This window comes from Ascaphus truei, chromosome 3 (genome assembly GCF_040206685.1).
Source record: "Ascaphus truei isolate aAscTru1 chromosome 3, aAscTru1.hap1, whole genome shotgun sequence".
Classification (NCBI taxonomy): domain Eukaryota; kingdom Metazoa; phylum Chordata; class Amphibia; order Anura; family Ascaphidae; genus Ascaphus; species Ascaphus truei.
Window position 1 is genome coordinate 420789054 of NC_134485.1, and position 17813 is coordinate 420806866.

The 17813-nt window shown below is 47.9% G+C and overlaps 1 protein-coding gene across 2 annotated transcripts in view; it reads left to right on the forward strand.

The window, feature by feature from the left end:
- The first annotated feature begins 13 nt into the window (after nt 1–13).
- The window catches only part of XRRA1 (X-ray radiation resistance associated 1), a 64576-nt gene continuing 46776 nt past the window's right edge, over nt 14–17813 (forward strand). For both annotated transcript variants that reach the window (XM_075592765.1, XM_075592766.1), the window contains exons 1-4: nt 14–223; nt 3566–3661; nt 13412–13602; nt 14753–14824. In XM_075592765.1, coding sequence (XP_075448880.1) covers nt 85–223; nt 3566–3661; nt 13412–13602; nt 14753–14824 — 498 coding nt within the window. In that variant the 5' untranslated portion in view covers nt 14–84. The remainder of the gene's footprint in view (nt 224–3565; nt 3662–13411; nt 13603–14752; nt 14825–17813) is intronic.

A 17813-nucleotide genomic window follows, 5' to 3' on the forward strand; every position in this document is an offset into this window, starting at 1 on the left:
TGCCGGGAGTTGTAGTCCTGCGCGCGCCTCTGCTTGCGTGTCGGTGTGTTGTGGAATGCAGCCGCAGGGGGTAGGGGGGGAGTAATGGCGTCGGCTGTTGCTAGGAGACGGGAGCTCCGGGGAGAGCGAAATGGCGCTGTGCTGGAGTTTGGGGGCCCATCCGTGACAATGATTCGCCTGTCACAGAGACAGCCTGGGAAGCTTCAGCAAGAAGCACGTACCGGTAAAGTGTATTATTATTATTATTATTATGTAGCCCCCTATGACTAAGGGAACCATTATTTTTGATATTTTCTATTAGATGTTTGCTTTATCATTATTACTATCTGAGTGCTTTTTGGGGTGTTCTGTTTTCTTTGTGTGATTAATATTAATTTTCCATAGTACCGCCAAACCTGTTTTTTTTTTACAGGTACTTATTTGGCTATAAATGTATTTATTTCATAGTGTTGATTGCGGTGACTGCCTTTTCTGTAATTATATATATATATATATATATATATATATATATATATATATATATATATATTATTATATATATATATATATATATATATATATATATATATATATATATATATATATATATACATATGTTTTCATTGGTATTGTAGTTTGCACTCACGTTTTCCAAAGAAGGCAGATGATTGTCCCTTGGATGAAGTATAGGCATACAGTAACCAGGGGGATCCTGATGACAAAAAGACAGCACACCGCAGATATAATCCAAAAAAAAAGTGTATTGTGAACACAAGGAAGCCAACGTTTCGGTCCTCGTAGAGGGACCTTCCTCAGGGCACTGAGGGTAGTGTAAATCAAATTATAACTTTCGCTGGTTGCGTCGCCAGCACTATAAGCGCGGCCTAAGGCTGCGTCCAGGGTTGCAGCAGCCGTACGGAGGCGCGCTGAGGGAAAGCGGGTGTTTTCCCTGGCCTTGGTTAGCGTGCCGTCCGTGGGCGTGTCGGGGGGCGGCGAACCGCTCACGTGACCGGCCCTGCGCTCCCTTGAGCGCTTGAATCTAAAATTCTCCTAAGACCCACATTTCCGCACGCTTGCGGAAGCGTGGGCGAGCCCCTGCTAAAGCCGCTCTCATTGCGGCTGCAGGGGCTCACTGGTAAGCACCAGCGCGCCTCAGCACGGGTCAGCGCCTAAGCGCTGACCATGCCCGAGGCCTTACTCTCTTCCAGCCTTCCTTGACTCCTTTTCTGCTGTAACAGAGGATGTGTCACTGCTGATCTCTTCTCCCTCTACCACTTGCAGTCTTGACCCCATTCCCTCCCATCTCCTCATACCTCTCACTCCTACACTAATCCCTATGCTCACACATTTTCAACTCCTCCCTCTACTCTGGCACCTTTCCCTCTTCCTTCAAACACACAACATTATATCCTTACTCAGAAATGGCAAGCTTGACTCTATTTCTCTCTCATTGTCCTGCCTCCCTCCTGCTTTAAACTCCTTGAACGCCTTGTATTCTCTCTCTTGCTCCATTTTCTCGCCACCTACTATTCCCTTTGACCCTCTACAATCTGGCTTCCGCACTGCTCACTCCACAGGGTGAGATACTTGTGTTTTCTGCTTTTTTGGGGGGGAAAGAGCTGCATGAACAGTCCTGCGAAACGGGCACCAAAGGAGGGGAGGGGGGGGGGGCGCTATGCACAGCTGCACAGACAGGGTAGCCGCCTCCCTTCCCTCCCCGTAGCCGCCTCCCTTCCCTCCCCGTAGCCGCCTCCCTTCCCTCCTCATTGGCTGACTGTTGCACCTCGTGACGCATCAGCGCTTCTGATCACCAGAAGCTTGCAGCATCGTCCGGTTGACGCGTCACAGCACGCAGTCAGCCCCGTCTGAAGGAGCCAGCGGGGACCTCCAGACTGAAGGAAAAGAGCTGGTGGCCCGTGGCCACGCGCGCCGCCGGACGCAGCGGGACCAAAGCCTAATGCAGGGGATGAGCAGAGATGTTGCTGGTTGGATCGTAGCATCTTCCCGCTCCCTCAGCTGCTTAGTGACCGTGTGCAAACTGGGAGACTTGCCCCCCAGGGGGAGCGCAACATTTTTTTGGGGGGGGGGCGGCGGTTGCAGCGGCCCCGCGCTCTCCCCCCAAGGCATTTAAATGAATGTCGGGGGATCTTCGCTTACCTTGTCTTCGGCGACGCGTGGCCATGGCACGTGACGTCACGTGACCGGGCAGTCGGAGAAAAGGTAAAGGAGGGAAGCAGGCAGGGGGCGCAGCAGGGAAAGGTTGTGCACCCCATCCCTAATACTGTACTGTCCTGCTTCTCTCCTGTGCTAATCACTAGTTCCCAGTGTCCGGATAGGAGCGGGACAGTACAGTATTTATCAGGGCACTGTCATTAAGGGAGTGGGGGGGAGCAACACAGTACAGTGTTAAGTAGCTGGCCCGCGCGGGGAGAAGCTCCTACCCATGGCTAGGGTTGCCAGGAGGCTTGTCCAAAAATACTGGACACAATGGTGAAAGGTACGACATGCTTGACACATGCTTGACACATACACACACACACCTTTCTGCTCCATGTGGTTTCCTCCTCTCCTTGGCCGAGTCCCAAGGCTCCTGACACCTTCTGATTGGCTGTATTACCCAGCAGCAGCCAATCAGTATCTGCCCAGCCTCTTGGCAATAGCCCCGCTCTCTCCCGCGGCCCCCCAAAGTCACTATGTCCATACATGTCCAGTATTACCTTTAATTTGTTACTGGACGGCATGTCCAATACTGGACGGCATGTTCAATACTGGACGGCATGTTCAATACTGGACACCTGGCAACCCTACGGCCACAGCTGCAACGTTCCTGTGCACCATGTATGTATATGTAGGTACTGTGCAGCCCTTTTGAAGAAGTATATCATGTTGCCTACCACTGCTCTAGATCAGTGATTCCCAGCTGGAGTTGTCTCCAAGGGGTTCACCAAAATAAAATATGTAGCAGCGGATCCCAACGGTTCCTGAGCCCGTGTGGGGACTACGCACTTAAGCCCCAAACTGCACTTTGGCGTGGGGTGGTTATAGCTGTGAATAATGACAGGAGCTTCCAAAGTCACTCCCCACAATGCTTTGCATCCACAGCAGCAAAGCATGGTGGGATGTGACTTTGGAAGCTCCCGCAGTAATTGACAGCTCTACTCCCCATGCTGAGGTGCACTTAGGGGCTCTATGTCTTCCCCGACAAGCTCTGGACATTATACTGCCTGCCATGAAGTTTTGTTATTAATAGTCTGATGATTAAGCAATAAGATTTATTAATTAGGGGTTTGCAAAACAAATGTATTCTAGCAGGGTGTGCACAGTGCAAATAAGGTTGGGAACCTCTGTTCTGTTCTGCATGGTGCAATTAGCTCCAGGACAAGGAACAAAAATGTAATTTGTTCCAGCAGCAATTATATAAGGTTTTGTTAATGTTCTTCCTTATATTTAGCATATATTTCTTAGATTAACACCTCCTCAGACCTGGCGGATTTATTTGATGCCAAGTGAAACCAAACACTGCACCAGTTAAATAAAAGGGGAAAGAAAATGGCACAATTTCTAAATGGCTTTCCCTTGTTGATAGATATGGCTGTTACTGAGCTGCACAATGGGGACACAACTCATTCACTCATGAGCAATTGTTTCCCGGCAAAAAGTCTTTTTCGTTCAAGAGATGAAGGTAAGCTTATTGTCGTTTGTTTTTAATTCGTTAATTCATTAATTTTTTTTAATAGTCATGAATAAATGCAGTCCAATACATTTCCGAATCGAAACCAAAAATTGGATTTAAACTGCTAAGACTGACAGTACATTTCATCTGATCTCTAATCTCCCGTATACCTGCAGGATTTAAATGTATAAAACAGCAACAGTACTTGGGCCTTAACCCTAAAAACGAGGCACTCAGACGGGGTGATGTATCAAGGCCAATTTAGAGCAGAGTTGCGTCTGTCTGCATCAGTGAATCAGTGTTTGCTCCAAGTTTTGTGCCGTGTGCGTCACCTTGTGTGTTGGGGAGTCACAATAGGAGGAGTTAGGGAGAAGTTACATGATGCACAGATCATAATGAGATGCATCAAACTCTGTATTTCTGTGCAAACATTTTTTTTATCTTGTCTTTGCGTCAATGTACGTCCGTCAGGTCCAGGGTCAGATTGGTCCACATGTATATGTTAATACTGTAGATAGTTTCTCCAGCACACAGTCAAAACAAAGGAAGAACCATCAGGCAATCTATGCTGCACAAGAATCAAAACAGTTTACTCGAAGATTACTGTAGTGCACAGCCCAGTAAGCACTAATGGGCAAAGTCAGTGATATTGTACACGTTTGTTGTGGCTCCTGTGGGCATCTTATTTTCTGTAGCTGTTGTGCAAGGCTGGGAAAAGTCCTGATGCTTGAATAGCATTTTGATCCCAAACATCACTGTGCAATAAACCTATACATTTCTATTCTGAAGACACTGTTATAATATTAACTAAGTTTTAACTCGTGAGTGGCCGAATCCGAATCTCAGCCACGTGATTGCTTGGCGTAGCGAAGGCGTGGTAGCCAGCAGGAACCCCCCCCTCAGTATGTGGTGGAGGCTCCACTTCTGCTTCGATTGCATTCACTGTGTAAACATGATGTCCCCCTAGAAAACGAGCATTTATAGCAGGGTTGTGCAAACTGGGGGGCACGCCCCCTCCTGGGGGCGCAATATTTTCTGGGGGGGGAGGGAGGGGCGCTTACAGAGGCCCTTAGCTCTTCCCCAAAGCATTTAAATTAAATGTCAGGGACCGCGCAAGGCCTCTGTAAGTTCCCTTAACTTGTCTCCGTCGGCTTCTGGCGATGCTTCCCCATGGCAACGCAGCATCTCGTGACATCATGACATCAGAAACGCCGGAGACAAGGTAAGGTTGGGAGGGGGGCACGAACATTTGTGCAGACAGAGGGGTGTAGAGGAAAAAGTTTGCGTACACCTGATCTATATAGCATGATGTACCCTGTAAGTCATACAGCATTTAGACACTCAAGGTACAACATGGGGCATCCAGAGGTTAAAAAAAACCTTACATTCTCTTTGCTTAAGTATATGTCTGATGTTCTATTCATAGGACTAAATCTAATATATTAACCCTTTGGATGCCTGAGGATGTAGCCACCACAGCATGGGGTCTGATACCCCTGGAGCCCCGTGATGTAATACCCACTCCACGGGAGTGCAGACCACGATCTCTCCTGCAGTTGGAGTGGGGACATTGGTGCCACAGATAAAAGCTTTTCCCAGCTTCCTACAATCAGATGTTTAATGGTAGTTTGTTTATAAGTTGTCTCCTCGATCTCCCACTCAGTACTCCATTTAACTTCCACAGTAGGTGCATCTCGTCGCCGGTGTTGACTGAGTGATGAGTGAGAGGGTCCTGCCTCGGCTTATCTGTGAATAGGTCCGCGTATCTCCCTAACTGCGCTCTCGCCTTCTCCCTTGGGGGGTGGTGAGCTAGGGACCGATCCCCCACATGCTCCACGGAGCCTGCCTGTCGGGCTTCCCCAAGGAGATCGGGCAGAGCCTGGCTCACTGGATCTCCCAGCAGCGGGCTACACACCACCATCGCTGCTGGCTGTCACGGATGCTCACCACAAACCGGACTAGACCGCGAGGCTGAGGTGGGGATATATAGAACCGACACCCTACAACCACGAGGGCTGGTCCGGTGAGCAGAGTCGGTGTTGGTTAGCCGGGTCAGGGTAGGAGAGTGTGGGATCGTAGAGGTACTTACCGTAGTCAGGATAGGAGAGATCAAGAGTAGTCAGAGTCCGAAGCCGAGGTCGAGGAGGGGAGAGAGGAGAGATCCGGTAGGCGAGCCGAGGTCAAAGGATGCCAGAGGTCAGAAGTCCGATTCCAGGCTGGGGTCTAGGTACACAGGCAAAAACAGCAAAACAGCAAACAGCTTGTAGCAAGCATATGGAACAAAGTCTATGCTCAGCAATCAGCATAGGGCTGATTGCGTATTTATGAGAACCAAGAGCCAATAGGAGGAATCCCCAAAGAGGAGGTCAGATATATGTGGAGCGCCGATAGGAGGAGGCAGGGTGCAGGGCAGGTGTGTAGTTATCTGGGAGATTACCTTGGTCAGGTGCAGGGCTCCGGGCGTGTGCCTGTGACGCGCGGGTGTGCGGGATGTCGGGCACGCTCCCGAAGGGGTTAGCTGACACCAGGAACGGCCTGCCGTGGCCACGTGTGCGCATCGAAGGAGGTGCGCTGGCGTCCGGAGGTCCGGCGGCAGCAGAGGGCCGGGGGCGGAGCTTCCGTGCGCTCCTCACCGCTGGCGCGGGCCTCTGGGTGTAGCGGCCGGTAAGAAGGGAGTTCGTATGCCCCTTACACTGGCTCACTTGAATGGTACAATTTTAACATGTTGATGTGTTAGTTTTTCTGCCTCACTTGATCCTCATCTAAGGCCGAGTCCATAGAAGGACAGGCCGCGCTGAGCCGTGTGGACGCTCCGCGCTGAGCCCCTGCATCCTCAATGAGGATGCCTTGAGAGGGTGCTCACGTGAGCGTCCGCAGGCGTGCGGAGGCGCTGGATTTTTCAGCCGACAGCCAAGCTGTTTTTCAGCGCGCTGTCGGCTGAAAACATCCAATCAGTGCGGAGCAGCGTCAATGTCACGCACCGTGACGTTGACGTCGGTGCATCGCGGGCGATTGGCCCAGCGACGTCACTGCCCCGCCTCCCTCAGTCTCCCCCCGCCTCCGATCGCGCCCGCTGGCTCGCCTGCATGGGCATGAAATCACGCAGATTTCAGCAGTCGAGCCTCAGCTTCAGCGCGGCTCCGATCTGCTCACCCCTCTATGGCCCCAGCCTTAACCTACCACATAGTTACTGTCGTTTACCTGCCGGATGACCGTGTACGGGCCGGACCTGGCAGCTTGTTTTGTCGAGTGAGCTTCAGAACAAGCACCTTCTGCCCGGGAACAACTCTCTGCTACAGGAATGAGCATATCTGCCTGGTATGTTCGGATTGGATAATCAATCCCTGAGCTCCACCACATACTGCAGCACCATGGCATTTGTTGTGGTGGTCTCCCCTCCTACACCTCATGGAACAGATCAAACGGTCCATGGACCCGGCGCCTGTACAGAAGCTCGAAAGATGAGAAGCCGGTAAACTAATGCTGCACCTCTCTGTAGGAAAACAGTAGGTGCCGTGCTGCATGTGTGCTTCCCAGTCTCCCCCTTCAGCCTCCACAAATGCAACATTTGCTTCAGGGTGCAATTAAACCGTTTACACAATCTGTTAGTCTGAAGATGGTAGGGGCCGTGCGGAAAGGTTTAACTCCACATGTGGCCGAGAGATACTGGTGCAGTTCGGAGATTATCTGGGCTCCCTTATTACTTAGAATCTCACTGCAGAATCTTACCCATGGGAATGTAGGGTATGGAGTGCCTCCGCTACCTTCCGGGCTTCTTTTGAGGACAGCACCACTGCCTCCGGGGATCTGGTAACAAACTCTATCACCATCAGGATATCCTTTTTCCCAGACCAACTCATAAGCGGCCCAATTATATCAATCGCTAACCGCTGGAAGGGTTCCGTGATCGCCAGTAGCCATAACAGGGGGGCGTTTGCCCGATTCCCATGCCGGATTGTTCTCTGGCAGGTATCACAGGTGCGACTGAACGTCGATGCCTCTTGAGATACCGCCGGCCAGTAAAAATTCTGCATCAGACTGGCTCTCGTGCGGGTGACCCCCCTGGCGACGACCTAATGGGATTTCGTGTGCCAAGCACAAAAGCTGGGCCCTGTCCATGATGGGTCTGCAGCCTCAGGGTTCTGTTCCCTGTGTAAGAGCCCATGACATCACAGGAGCTGATCGGATCCAGGCTCAGAGGCAAGCTTTGCAGCACGTTACCTCGTACTCTCTAAGCTCGAGTCCAACCGCAAGGCATCCCAGAACGCCCAGCTCTCCTCTGTCTCCCTGCTCCAGGTCACACCATTAGGGATGGGGTGGGGGTCGGGGGATTAGTCTCTCCCCAGTTTACATCACTGGTATCCTCTGGGATATCTCCTATCGTAGGCTCCAAGATCCTGGGAACGATGGGCTTGGTGTCTGCAGCCTGAACAATAGGAGCCTCTGAGCTGGTAAAACGTGGCCCTGGTTGTGGGTAATGGCCGCAATCTGGGCCACTTCCTCCGCATAACTGCACACAAATCGTTCCAGCTCGCTACCTAATAAAATATCAGTATCTAGACCTGGGAGAACCCCCACATTGTGAATGCCCTGGCCCGCTCCAATCTAGAAACACCTAGGCAATTTTCACGGACCTGGGGACTCCATCAGCCATTTTGACCTGCATGCTTGCAGGCAAATGTTGCTCCAGCCCGACCATATCAGGACGAACCAGAGTTACTGTGGCTCCGGTATCCATCAGGCCAGCACTCATCCTGGTACCAATTCTCACTGGGCAGAGATACTGTAACTGCATATCGTTGGGCAACAGCCGGATTGTGGCTACTTGATGTGCCTCTGTAGTGGCAGCACCCGCCGGGGTCTCGTAGACAGGTGGCCCGGCCGATTGCACAAATAACATTTCCTCTCGTGCAAACCCGGTGGCCGATGTAGAGGAACTGTGGGAGGCTGGAGAGCTTCTACAAGATGAAACATCTGACCTCTGGGCCTCTGTGGGGCGAAGGGCTCTGCCACCGGGAACCGGAGCAGCAAACTGGGGTCATCTGAGGCCAGGTGAACAGGAATTAATTTGCCATTGTGGCGGCCTGTTTGGACTTGACCACTCACGGACCTCTGGGATTTTAGTAAAAATTGCTCCTTTTATGATCAGGTCAAGGAGGGCCTAAAAAGTGGACACCCTGCTCCCGGCTACCCACTCTAGTGTTGTAGGGTAACACGGACACAAATTCAATGTGAAAGTCCTGGACCCTTTGTTCGACGCTCGGAACTGGGTCCTGTAGGTCTCGGGGTAATGGCATAACTGTCCAGAATCCTCGCGGTCAATTTCCTGAAACGCCATGGATGCTTTTCTGCTCAACTAGGGGGGAAAGGGTACTTTACCCAATCTTCCTGCAGGAGCTTGTGCAGGTAACATTGGTGCTCGAACACCCGCAGATAGCCGCCGATGTCCTCCTTGTCCTTGTTTAATTTAACAAAGCTGCCATACAGGGAACATGGCTAGTTCGGGACCTGCAGTTGCTTGTCGAGGACCAGGCCCAGGTTTGAGAGGCTGTTTGGGAAGTGAGAGAGCCACCAGAAACATCTCCGGTGTCACCTCTGGTCATAGTGCCACCAACGTGGCTGCGGTCTAGTCAGCCGGGTTGGGTGTCGGCACCAACACTGGTGGGACCTCCTCGTCCTCAGAGCTGGGGGCCTGGGACTCTGTCCCTGGTGATGGGGAAAGAGACCTCTAGGGCAACGGACTGAGGTCCCTCCGCAGTCGATCGCCACTCGGCCCTGAACTGACTGATGACCTCAATTATTGTTGTTTTCTCACGCCAGGTCGGCAGCCCATACACCTCACAACGGAATCTCACGTTCTCCATAGTCACGGTATTATACGGGGACACCATCTTTCTGTCGATCCTTTGGTCTATTAAGACTATTTAGTTGTGGGGTGAGTTAAGTGTGCAACTCCTCGTACTGCGATCTCTAAATTGAGTGCTGAAATGCCTGCAAGAATGTCAGCACTGAGTCCAACGATCCCAACGTTGCCACCAGATAAAGCCTGTCATGGGAGACCAGGACAATTACACGGGATCGCAAGCACCAGACAGGAGGAGTTAAATAAAATAAGTGTATTTAAGCCAGAGCGAACAGGAGCAACACAATACAAGTTTTCAGGCTTACACTCGCCAAAGTTACGGGGGGAAATCCTAGCTCTCGAGGTACTGGGCGCCACTTTGGTAGGCTTACCCAGGGTGGTTTCCACACTTCACGGGTCTCTGGTCACTCTACTGTCTGGCTGCTAGTTGCGTCCTAGCATGTTTAAAAGTCGCGCTCATCTATACAACCAAGCCTCGTTCTGGACCTGTGTGTCTCCAGCAAAAAACGCGGAGTAACACACCAACTGCCTCCCAGACTGCGGGTCTGAAACTAATCTGACTGTGATTCTCAGGTGGTTTACATAGTTTCCCGGCGTCCATCTGAAACCATGGAGGACAAGGTGCCGACCAATCAAAGCATGGATGCTACGTTGGCCAAACACAGAGCGTGGGCTCGCCTTGTGATTGGACAATCAGGGCTGTGGGAGGTGAAAGAGGTGGGCTTAAGGAGAGTGGGCAATTCAAATTGACCAATGGGAACTGAGTCGGTTGGGCTAGTACCCATGCCTCAGTTTCAGCCTGATACCTCCTGCAGAGATAGATGCCTCAGAGTCTGGGATAAACAATGGCTCCACTTTTCATGTCCATGTTCCCCCGTTCTTTTATAAACACTCCTCCCCACTCTTCCAGTGTCCCAAGCACCTCGCCCAGCCCACTTTTGGATAGCAGGCCTAGATTCCTTTTGTGTGCTGACCAGAGAAGTAAAAAATTACCAGTCCAGCACACAAAGGAGTCATATGGATATATTGCATATGCATGGGGGAATAAACGGTTTTACAGGGGGATACACAGAAACACACTAGTCAGTCATTTTGGCTGCAATAAGATGGTCTGTTTAGCTTATAATCTAGGCATCCATCCTGACATGTATGGGCAATGGCTGGGCTTAACCCTTAATATGCTGGCTAGGTTGCCCCTCCCTTCACAGACCGTGCTGGAGTGTTGGCACGGAACTACTGATGGTTTATCTTTCTTTGCTGATAAATTATTTTAAAAAATCAACTTTTTGTCCCATGTTACCCGCTGTTAGAAAGTTTTGACACTAGTACTTCTCCACTCAATACCAACTAACATGAGACCTGTCTTGTGTTAATCAACAAAGCTAATAGTTCCAGCACGCTCTGACTATAGGAAAAGTAGCAACAAGTGGGAAATGCCAAATCAAATGAATATTTAATAAATGCACAAGATAAATACAAGGAGCAAAGTGACACCAACACAATAGAACAAAACACACTAAAAAATAGAAAAAAACTGGGAAAATGTGGAAGTGAAGAAAAAAAAAGGGGGGGGGAGGTGTACACAATGGGGGATAAACAGGGGGGCAACGTTTCGGGGACAAGCCCCTTCCTCAGGCCCGTTCCCGGGCTGTCACAGCAGCCCCATTTGCAGCAGGAGAGGAGAGAACTAGAGACTACTATTGCTGCTCTGTACCCTGTAGTTTGATTTTGCATTATTGTGTACTCACCTTACATTCTCCTGCTTTGCTGCCATTACAGTATACCGTAGCACTTTTTGCTTGTTAGATTATCTTGTGTTGCTTAGTTAGTTAGGGCTTATTTTGTTCACTGTTTTAGGGGTACTGGGGTAAGGGAAGTACCTCTTGTTCCTTTGGGACAAGGAGGAACGGGCCTGAGGAAGGGGCTTGTCCCCGAAACGTTGCCCCCCCTGTTTATCCCCCATTGTGTACACCCCCCCTTTTTTTTCTTCATTTCCACATTTTCACAGTTTTTTTTCTATTTTTTAGTGTGTTTTGTTCTATTGTGTTGGTGTCACTTTGCTCCTTGTATTTATCTTGTGCATTTATTAAATATTCATTTGATTTGGCATTTCCCACTTGTTGCTACTTTTCCTATAGTCAGAGCGTGCTGGAACTATTAGCTTTGTTGGTTATTATGTAGGAGGATCTTGGGTCCTTATGTTCCTTTGCACCCTGCATTTAGCTATACTATTGTAACCCTTATTCACCCCCCCCCCCCTAGACTCAACTGATGTATCTAGGGTGTGTGAGGGCGGATTACATGGTGATGGGTGGTGCATACCTGTTGGGACAGGAGGGCCTGGGCTTCCCGCGATGTTATGGGGGAGACAGGACCAGGCTTCTGAGGTATTGGCCTCCATGTGGTCTTAATGGTGCAGCGCCTCCATCTCCTATAATTCGCAGGGATGTGGGAAGAGACCCTTATAGAAGAACCCCCTTTGGTCCCGGGGTGAACACTCCAGAATCACTCGGCACAATGTTGAAAGCACAGAGTCTTTATTGTACTCACTGTCAGCAGAGCAGTAATAGCAGCACAGCAATACAGATACACGATATGCCTCCTCCTCCTCTCCCACCAGATCGTTCTCCGCAGGATGGTCTGAAGGGTATCTTTTCTCCCTGCCTCCACCCGCAGCCAAGGGCGCTACGGGTGGGGCTAGCTCTTCCCTCACCCCCTAAGCAGGGTGAGAGGCATGGATCCACCTCTGAACTACTAGGCCCTACTCCTCAGGAACCTAGCTACACTCTCTCTTACTATCTGACTGTCCAGCCAGACACTCCAACCTTCCATCGGACCTCTTGGACAACTCACTCCTGACTCCCTCCTCTCTCTGGCTTATAACTGAACTCTACTCGGCGTAGAGCCGAACTGAACTGACTGCAGAGCTCACAGGAACCGCTACTAAGTTTGGTCAGCCCCGCCCCTCATGACATCAACAAGACCTCCCCTCTGCACAGGCCGGCAGCAGAGACAGGCTTGTATTAATCAAGCAGGCAGGGCTTTGCAAGGGGGGAATACCCATGATTACTACTGGGGCCTGCCATTAACAGGGCTTACCACAGTAGTAGGAAGATTTAGTAGCCCATGCTTTTTATAGGGGGCTACACTATATTTTTCTATCTGACCGTGAGTGCTATCTATCATTTCTGTTCTTGTCTTGTGTTAAAGTACTGCACAATTGCTGTACGGTTTGTAAGACTCCATGGTGAAGCCAGTTTCCTGAAGTTTGTGGATCAATACTATATCAACACCGCTGATCGATGAGGAGTCTGTTCCTTCATCCGGGCATTCAGCAGATGCATTTCCACCAATCAGAGCTATCTATCATTTCTGTTCTTGTCTTGTGTTAAAGTACTGCACAATTGCTGCGATTCAAAATTTCTTGTTGTGTTAAAGCAAGATTACCATATGGCCACGAGTCCCACATCATGCCACGCACTGTTAAATTGCATGTAAAACTATCCGTTATCATTGTAAAACGAAAGCATCCAGTCCCCGCTATGCCAATGTGAAATTACTAATATGCCACTGGTTTAAGATATCCCATTGGACAGTAAAAAAGATGTATTCCTCCTCAGAGGAACATGAGGGGCAGAAAGAATCCAGCTTGCTATATGTCTAGAATATGGTCAACGTGTCGGCTGTTAAACACGTGTGGAACATAAACATTGAGGAGGTTATTCATTAACCTGCAATAGTGCCAGTCTGGGATTTCTCACACAGAAACTTCTATTGATTGCAGTGAGAGTTAGCGTGTGAAAGTGGCTTGATCTGCAGTACCGTAGCTTACTAAATGAACCTCCAGAGGCAGCAAGCATGTCACAGCCACCTACCTTTTACCTTCCCCTTCACAGGTGCTGGTCACTGGCGTGTGGCGCACAAAACTGTCCAGCAAAGGAGATTCAGGGCAATGGTCTGTTCAGCGTCAAATAAAAAAACCAGCAGGTCGGACCGTAAAATGAGGACAGTTACACCGCGGACTAGGTGTGGATCCCCTGACAAGACTTTGGGTAAACAGGAGAACATCCTGGATGGATTGTTTCTGGTAAGTGAAGCTAATTAAATCCTACGTGAAGTGTTGCGCTTTGGCAAAGGGTCAATTGTCCATATTTAATTCAAAAGACACAGGAAATCAGAGTGGTCAACACACACACAACGGAAGACACTTTTATTTTGGGTTAATTAGGAGATTACACAAACGCTCACTCTCCAAGGCATGGTCTACATCAGGAAAGACTAAAGGACATCAACATGTACAGCTTGCATGAGAGGGGGAAGAGGGGTAATATGATGGCAACTTTGAAATTCAACAAGGACATTAACATGGCGCAGGAGGGATTGAGAAGTGTATATCAGAGGAAGAGAAGTGCTTGAACAAGTGGTCGTGTTCTGAAATAAGAGGGGAGGCTCAGTGGGAATGTGAGGAACCACGGAAAGGGTGATGGATTCATGTAATGGTCTCCCAACGGAGGTAGTAGAGGCTGATACAGTAAGGGAATTAAAAAAAGATGTGAGGCCAATCTAATATGAAAGAAACCGAAGGATCTAATAGGGTCAGAGGTTTCACAGATTGGGTGGGCTTTTTTCTTTGCGCCCTCCTGCCTGCTCTCCCCCCACCCCCCCCTCTTACCTTCTCTCCGGCATTGGCGTCGTCATTTGGCGTCACAATGTCATGTGACGTCGCGTTGCCATTTGAAATGACGCCGCGTTGTCATGGCGATGCGTCGCCAGAGAGCAGGTAAGAGGTTACAGATGCCTCGCGTGCTCCCCCGGCATTTTATTTAAATGTTGTGGGGGAGCGTGCGGGGCCTCTGTAAGCGCCGCACGAACCCCACCCTCCAGGAAATTTCACGCCCCCCAATTGATCTGCCCTCAATGTCTTTGTTTCTATGACAAGTTTTTAGTTCCATATCTTTAGAATTTCCATGCATGAGATGAAGAATACATACATTTTACAGGCTAACAATTGCATCTGCCAAAGAGATCAACAAAATACTGTGCTGCAATGTGTTCCCGGCCCACTTGGCATGAAGCCGCTGACCCTTTTAATTTTCATAAAGAAGTTCACCATCAGACAAAAACACGATTGCAGACATTTATAAGAATGTCACTTGGCTGAAACAACAGTCATGGCTGTGATAATATGTGATGGCATAAAGTGTATTCAAGAGGCCTTGGCTTGTTTTTGCTTCCAGATGAAAACACACTACGTGGAGAGACCAACAGACCTGTGCTCCGTGGACGTGAGTGACAAGAACCTAACTTCAGTAAGTGAGAAGCTTGCTACAGTAGCTTAGCAAACACACTATGGCTTATCTTGGCGCCTCACACAGGGTTTCACATTCATTATATTGGGGGAGGTGAGTCACCATCTTTTCTGGGACACCTTTTTTCTTACCCCAGTCTCCGAGTTGCCCGGAAAGAGCAACATTCCCATTACGCCCCAGGTTGCCCACTATGACATCACAGGACATCTTGGAAACCCTTGATATCACAAGCAGGCCCCTGCGCCGCCCTCCCTCTCTCTCCTTCCCACCTGAAGGGAGCATAGATCATTCTTATTGAATATGGCGAGAGCTCAGATACTATCGAGTCCAACTTTCTTACGATTGCTACATCTCTTTGTTACTAGCACTTGGTAATTTAAATATTTTCGTTCTAGTGTTATGAAATCACTCTTATGTGAACTATTATATATATATATATATATATATATATATATATATATATATATATATATATATATATATATATATATAAAGCAGAAAGTAGCCGTGTTAGTTCAGTTGCGATAGTGCAGAATAAATGAGTTCTTCAGTATTAGGTGATATCTTTTTTATTGGACTAACAATTTATGTCATAGGACTATATATATATATATATATATATATATATATATATATATATATATATATATAGAGAGAGCTTCTCTCTGGACCTTTTTCCATAAAAATTGAAGTTGAGGGAGTTATTAATGAAAGTGAGAGAGTGCCGATCAGGGGGAAATATCACAAGTAATAATAGGGAGTGAGAGGGGGAAGGGTTGTGGGCTCTAGCTACTGTCAATGATTAGGTGCCAGGGGTGAGAGAGTCATAGAACACAAAAAGAACACCTGCCTAGACAGGTGAAAGAACCCCTTTTGAACAAGCACTCATACGGTGATAGGTACAGATAGATTAAAGCGTCAGCGTGACGCGAAACGTACGTCGGTGGGCGCTCCCCTGTGACGTCAGCACGCATACTGGTGCGGCGACGTCTGTCAGACAGCGCGGAAGATAGCCGCTGTCTGCACTCTGAGTTCCACCCGGCATTTATATACTAGGCGGTGTTCATGAATACACCATGCCGGGTGGGGACTGAACAGATGCCGCCACTCAGGAGCGGTGATAAAAAAGCTCCGAAAGTGCAGCAACTCTGATACCCCTATAATACTGGGGTGCATCACTGAGCGGCTGCAAGGCACCACTGATATCATAATCAACGGTCTATATCAAACAGACGGGGCTTACCTGCCCCAGAGACTTGGTGGATGTTGAACGGCATTAACATATAAAAAATATACTCTGCCTACCTACAGCCATTACATCGACTGAACTAGCTGGGCAATTATTAAGCCTAAACAACAACAACATTCATATATCTAGATCTGCAGATATAGAGCAACTCTATTAAAGGCAGCTGTAGAACACTGTTTCAAACACTTTTACTGGCAGAGATATATCAGCTAGCCTGTCTTTAAAATTACTTGCTACCTCCATAGGGGGCACGAGCATTAACTCACCTCACTATCTATCTGGTGGGTTAATCAAATTATGCTCATTTGAGGCTATAAGAACTTAGAAATACACTACTAACAGTGGGATAGAAATAGTGCATATATTTGCAGCTCCCACTGATCAGCCTCTTCTCTTTCCCCCACAGCTACATAGTAGCCTCCCTTACAGATATCTTATTATACCCTGTGTTGCCTTGAAGGATATACAAATTAACCCCTTGTTGGCTTCTGTGACCAGCAAAGTGCAGCTAGGTCACACTGACTGAAAACTTTGTATGTGGGTTCAACCCGCAACACCCTAGCGATATACAGGTACCACTCTGTATATAGTCACAGAACCACAAGTTATTCAGATGTGGCATGAAAGTAGTTTGACTGTCACTACACTCGAGTGACACACACCAGACTCTTTCAAACATCATAGATAGACCACACTGAGGCACCATATTAGTTTTAAATTTTTTCTTTAATATGGTACCAGACATCCCCAAACATTCTCCTTCAAGTATTAGTTTATAAATAGACCTAGGGGCAATTCATTTAATACGTTTTTAATTGTGTTGAGTGTTTATGTACTTCACTTATTTTACCCATATACACTAATAAAGGTTCATTTTTTTAAATCTATCTGTACCTATCACCGTATGAGTGCTTGTTCAAAAGGGGTTCTTTCACCTGTCTAGGCAGGTGTTCTTTTTGGGAAATATCACAAGGAAACTTCCATTACTTAATTTTGGAATTGTATCAATTTATTGAAATAACTTTTAGCTCTTTTGCCCCATGTGCTTTGGCTTGTGAATTAGGGGAGTGATTAAAGGAGGAGTTACTTTTTCATTGTTCATCAGGGTAACATTTTTCTGCCAACCTGAATTGCCTAACTTACGTTACCAAACATTTTAGGGTCTCAAAGGGTCTTGAGAATATGAGATTTCATGTCTGGTTGGCATAAGACACTCTCTTGGTTAAAATCTAATTTCATTACTCAGTTGCAGGATCTTTATCCTAAAACCCTTCTACATTGAAACACATAAAACCCACTTTCTTGGTGTGTCCTGACCCACCACTTTCATCAATCTCTCTTGACATTTTTATGGCTAAAGGGCAAAAAAAAAGCTTTTAAAACTGCCTGAATATATTTAAAATACTTTCTAACTTAATTTCTATAATATTTAGATGAACACCATTTTCACTGTTGCTTCGGTGCACTACAACAATATTAACGCTTGAATACAAAACGTTATTTTTAGTGCTTAGTTTGAGTGACAAATGAATATCTGTCATTTGCAACCTCCTAAACATAAAGTGGCTTTATTGGATCTTTCTCATTACAACTGTTACAAAGATTAATCTGTAATTCTCGTTACTCCTCGTTGTCAGACCCATGATATCTTCATCTTTAATAAATTTACGCACTTCTGAAATACCTTCTTTGCAACACCCGCTGGCATTTGCAGTTCCTTTTCGGGAATTCCTTTCAAGA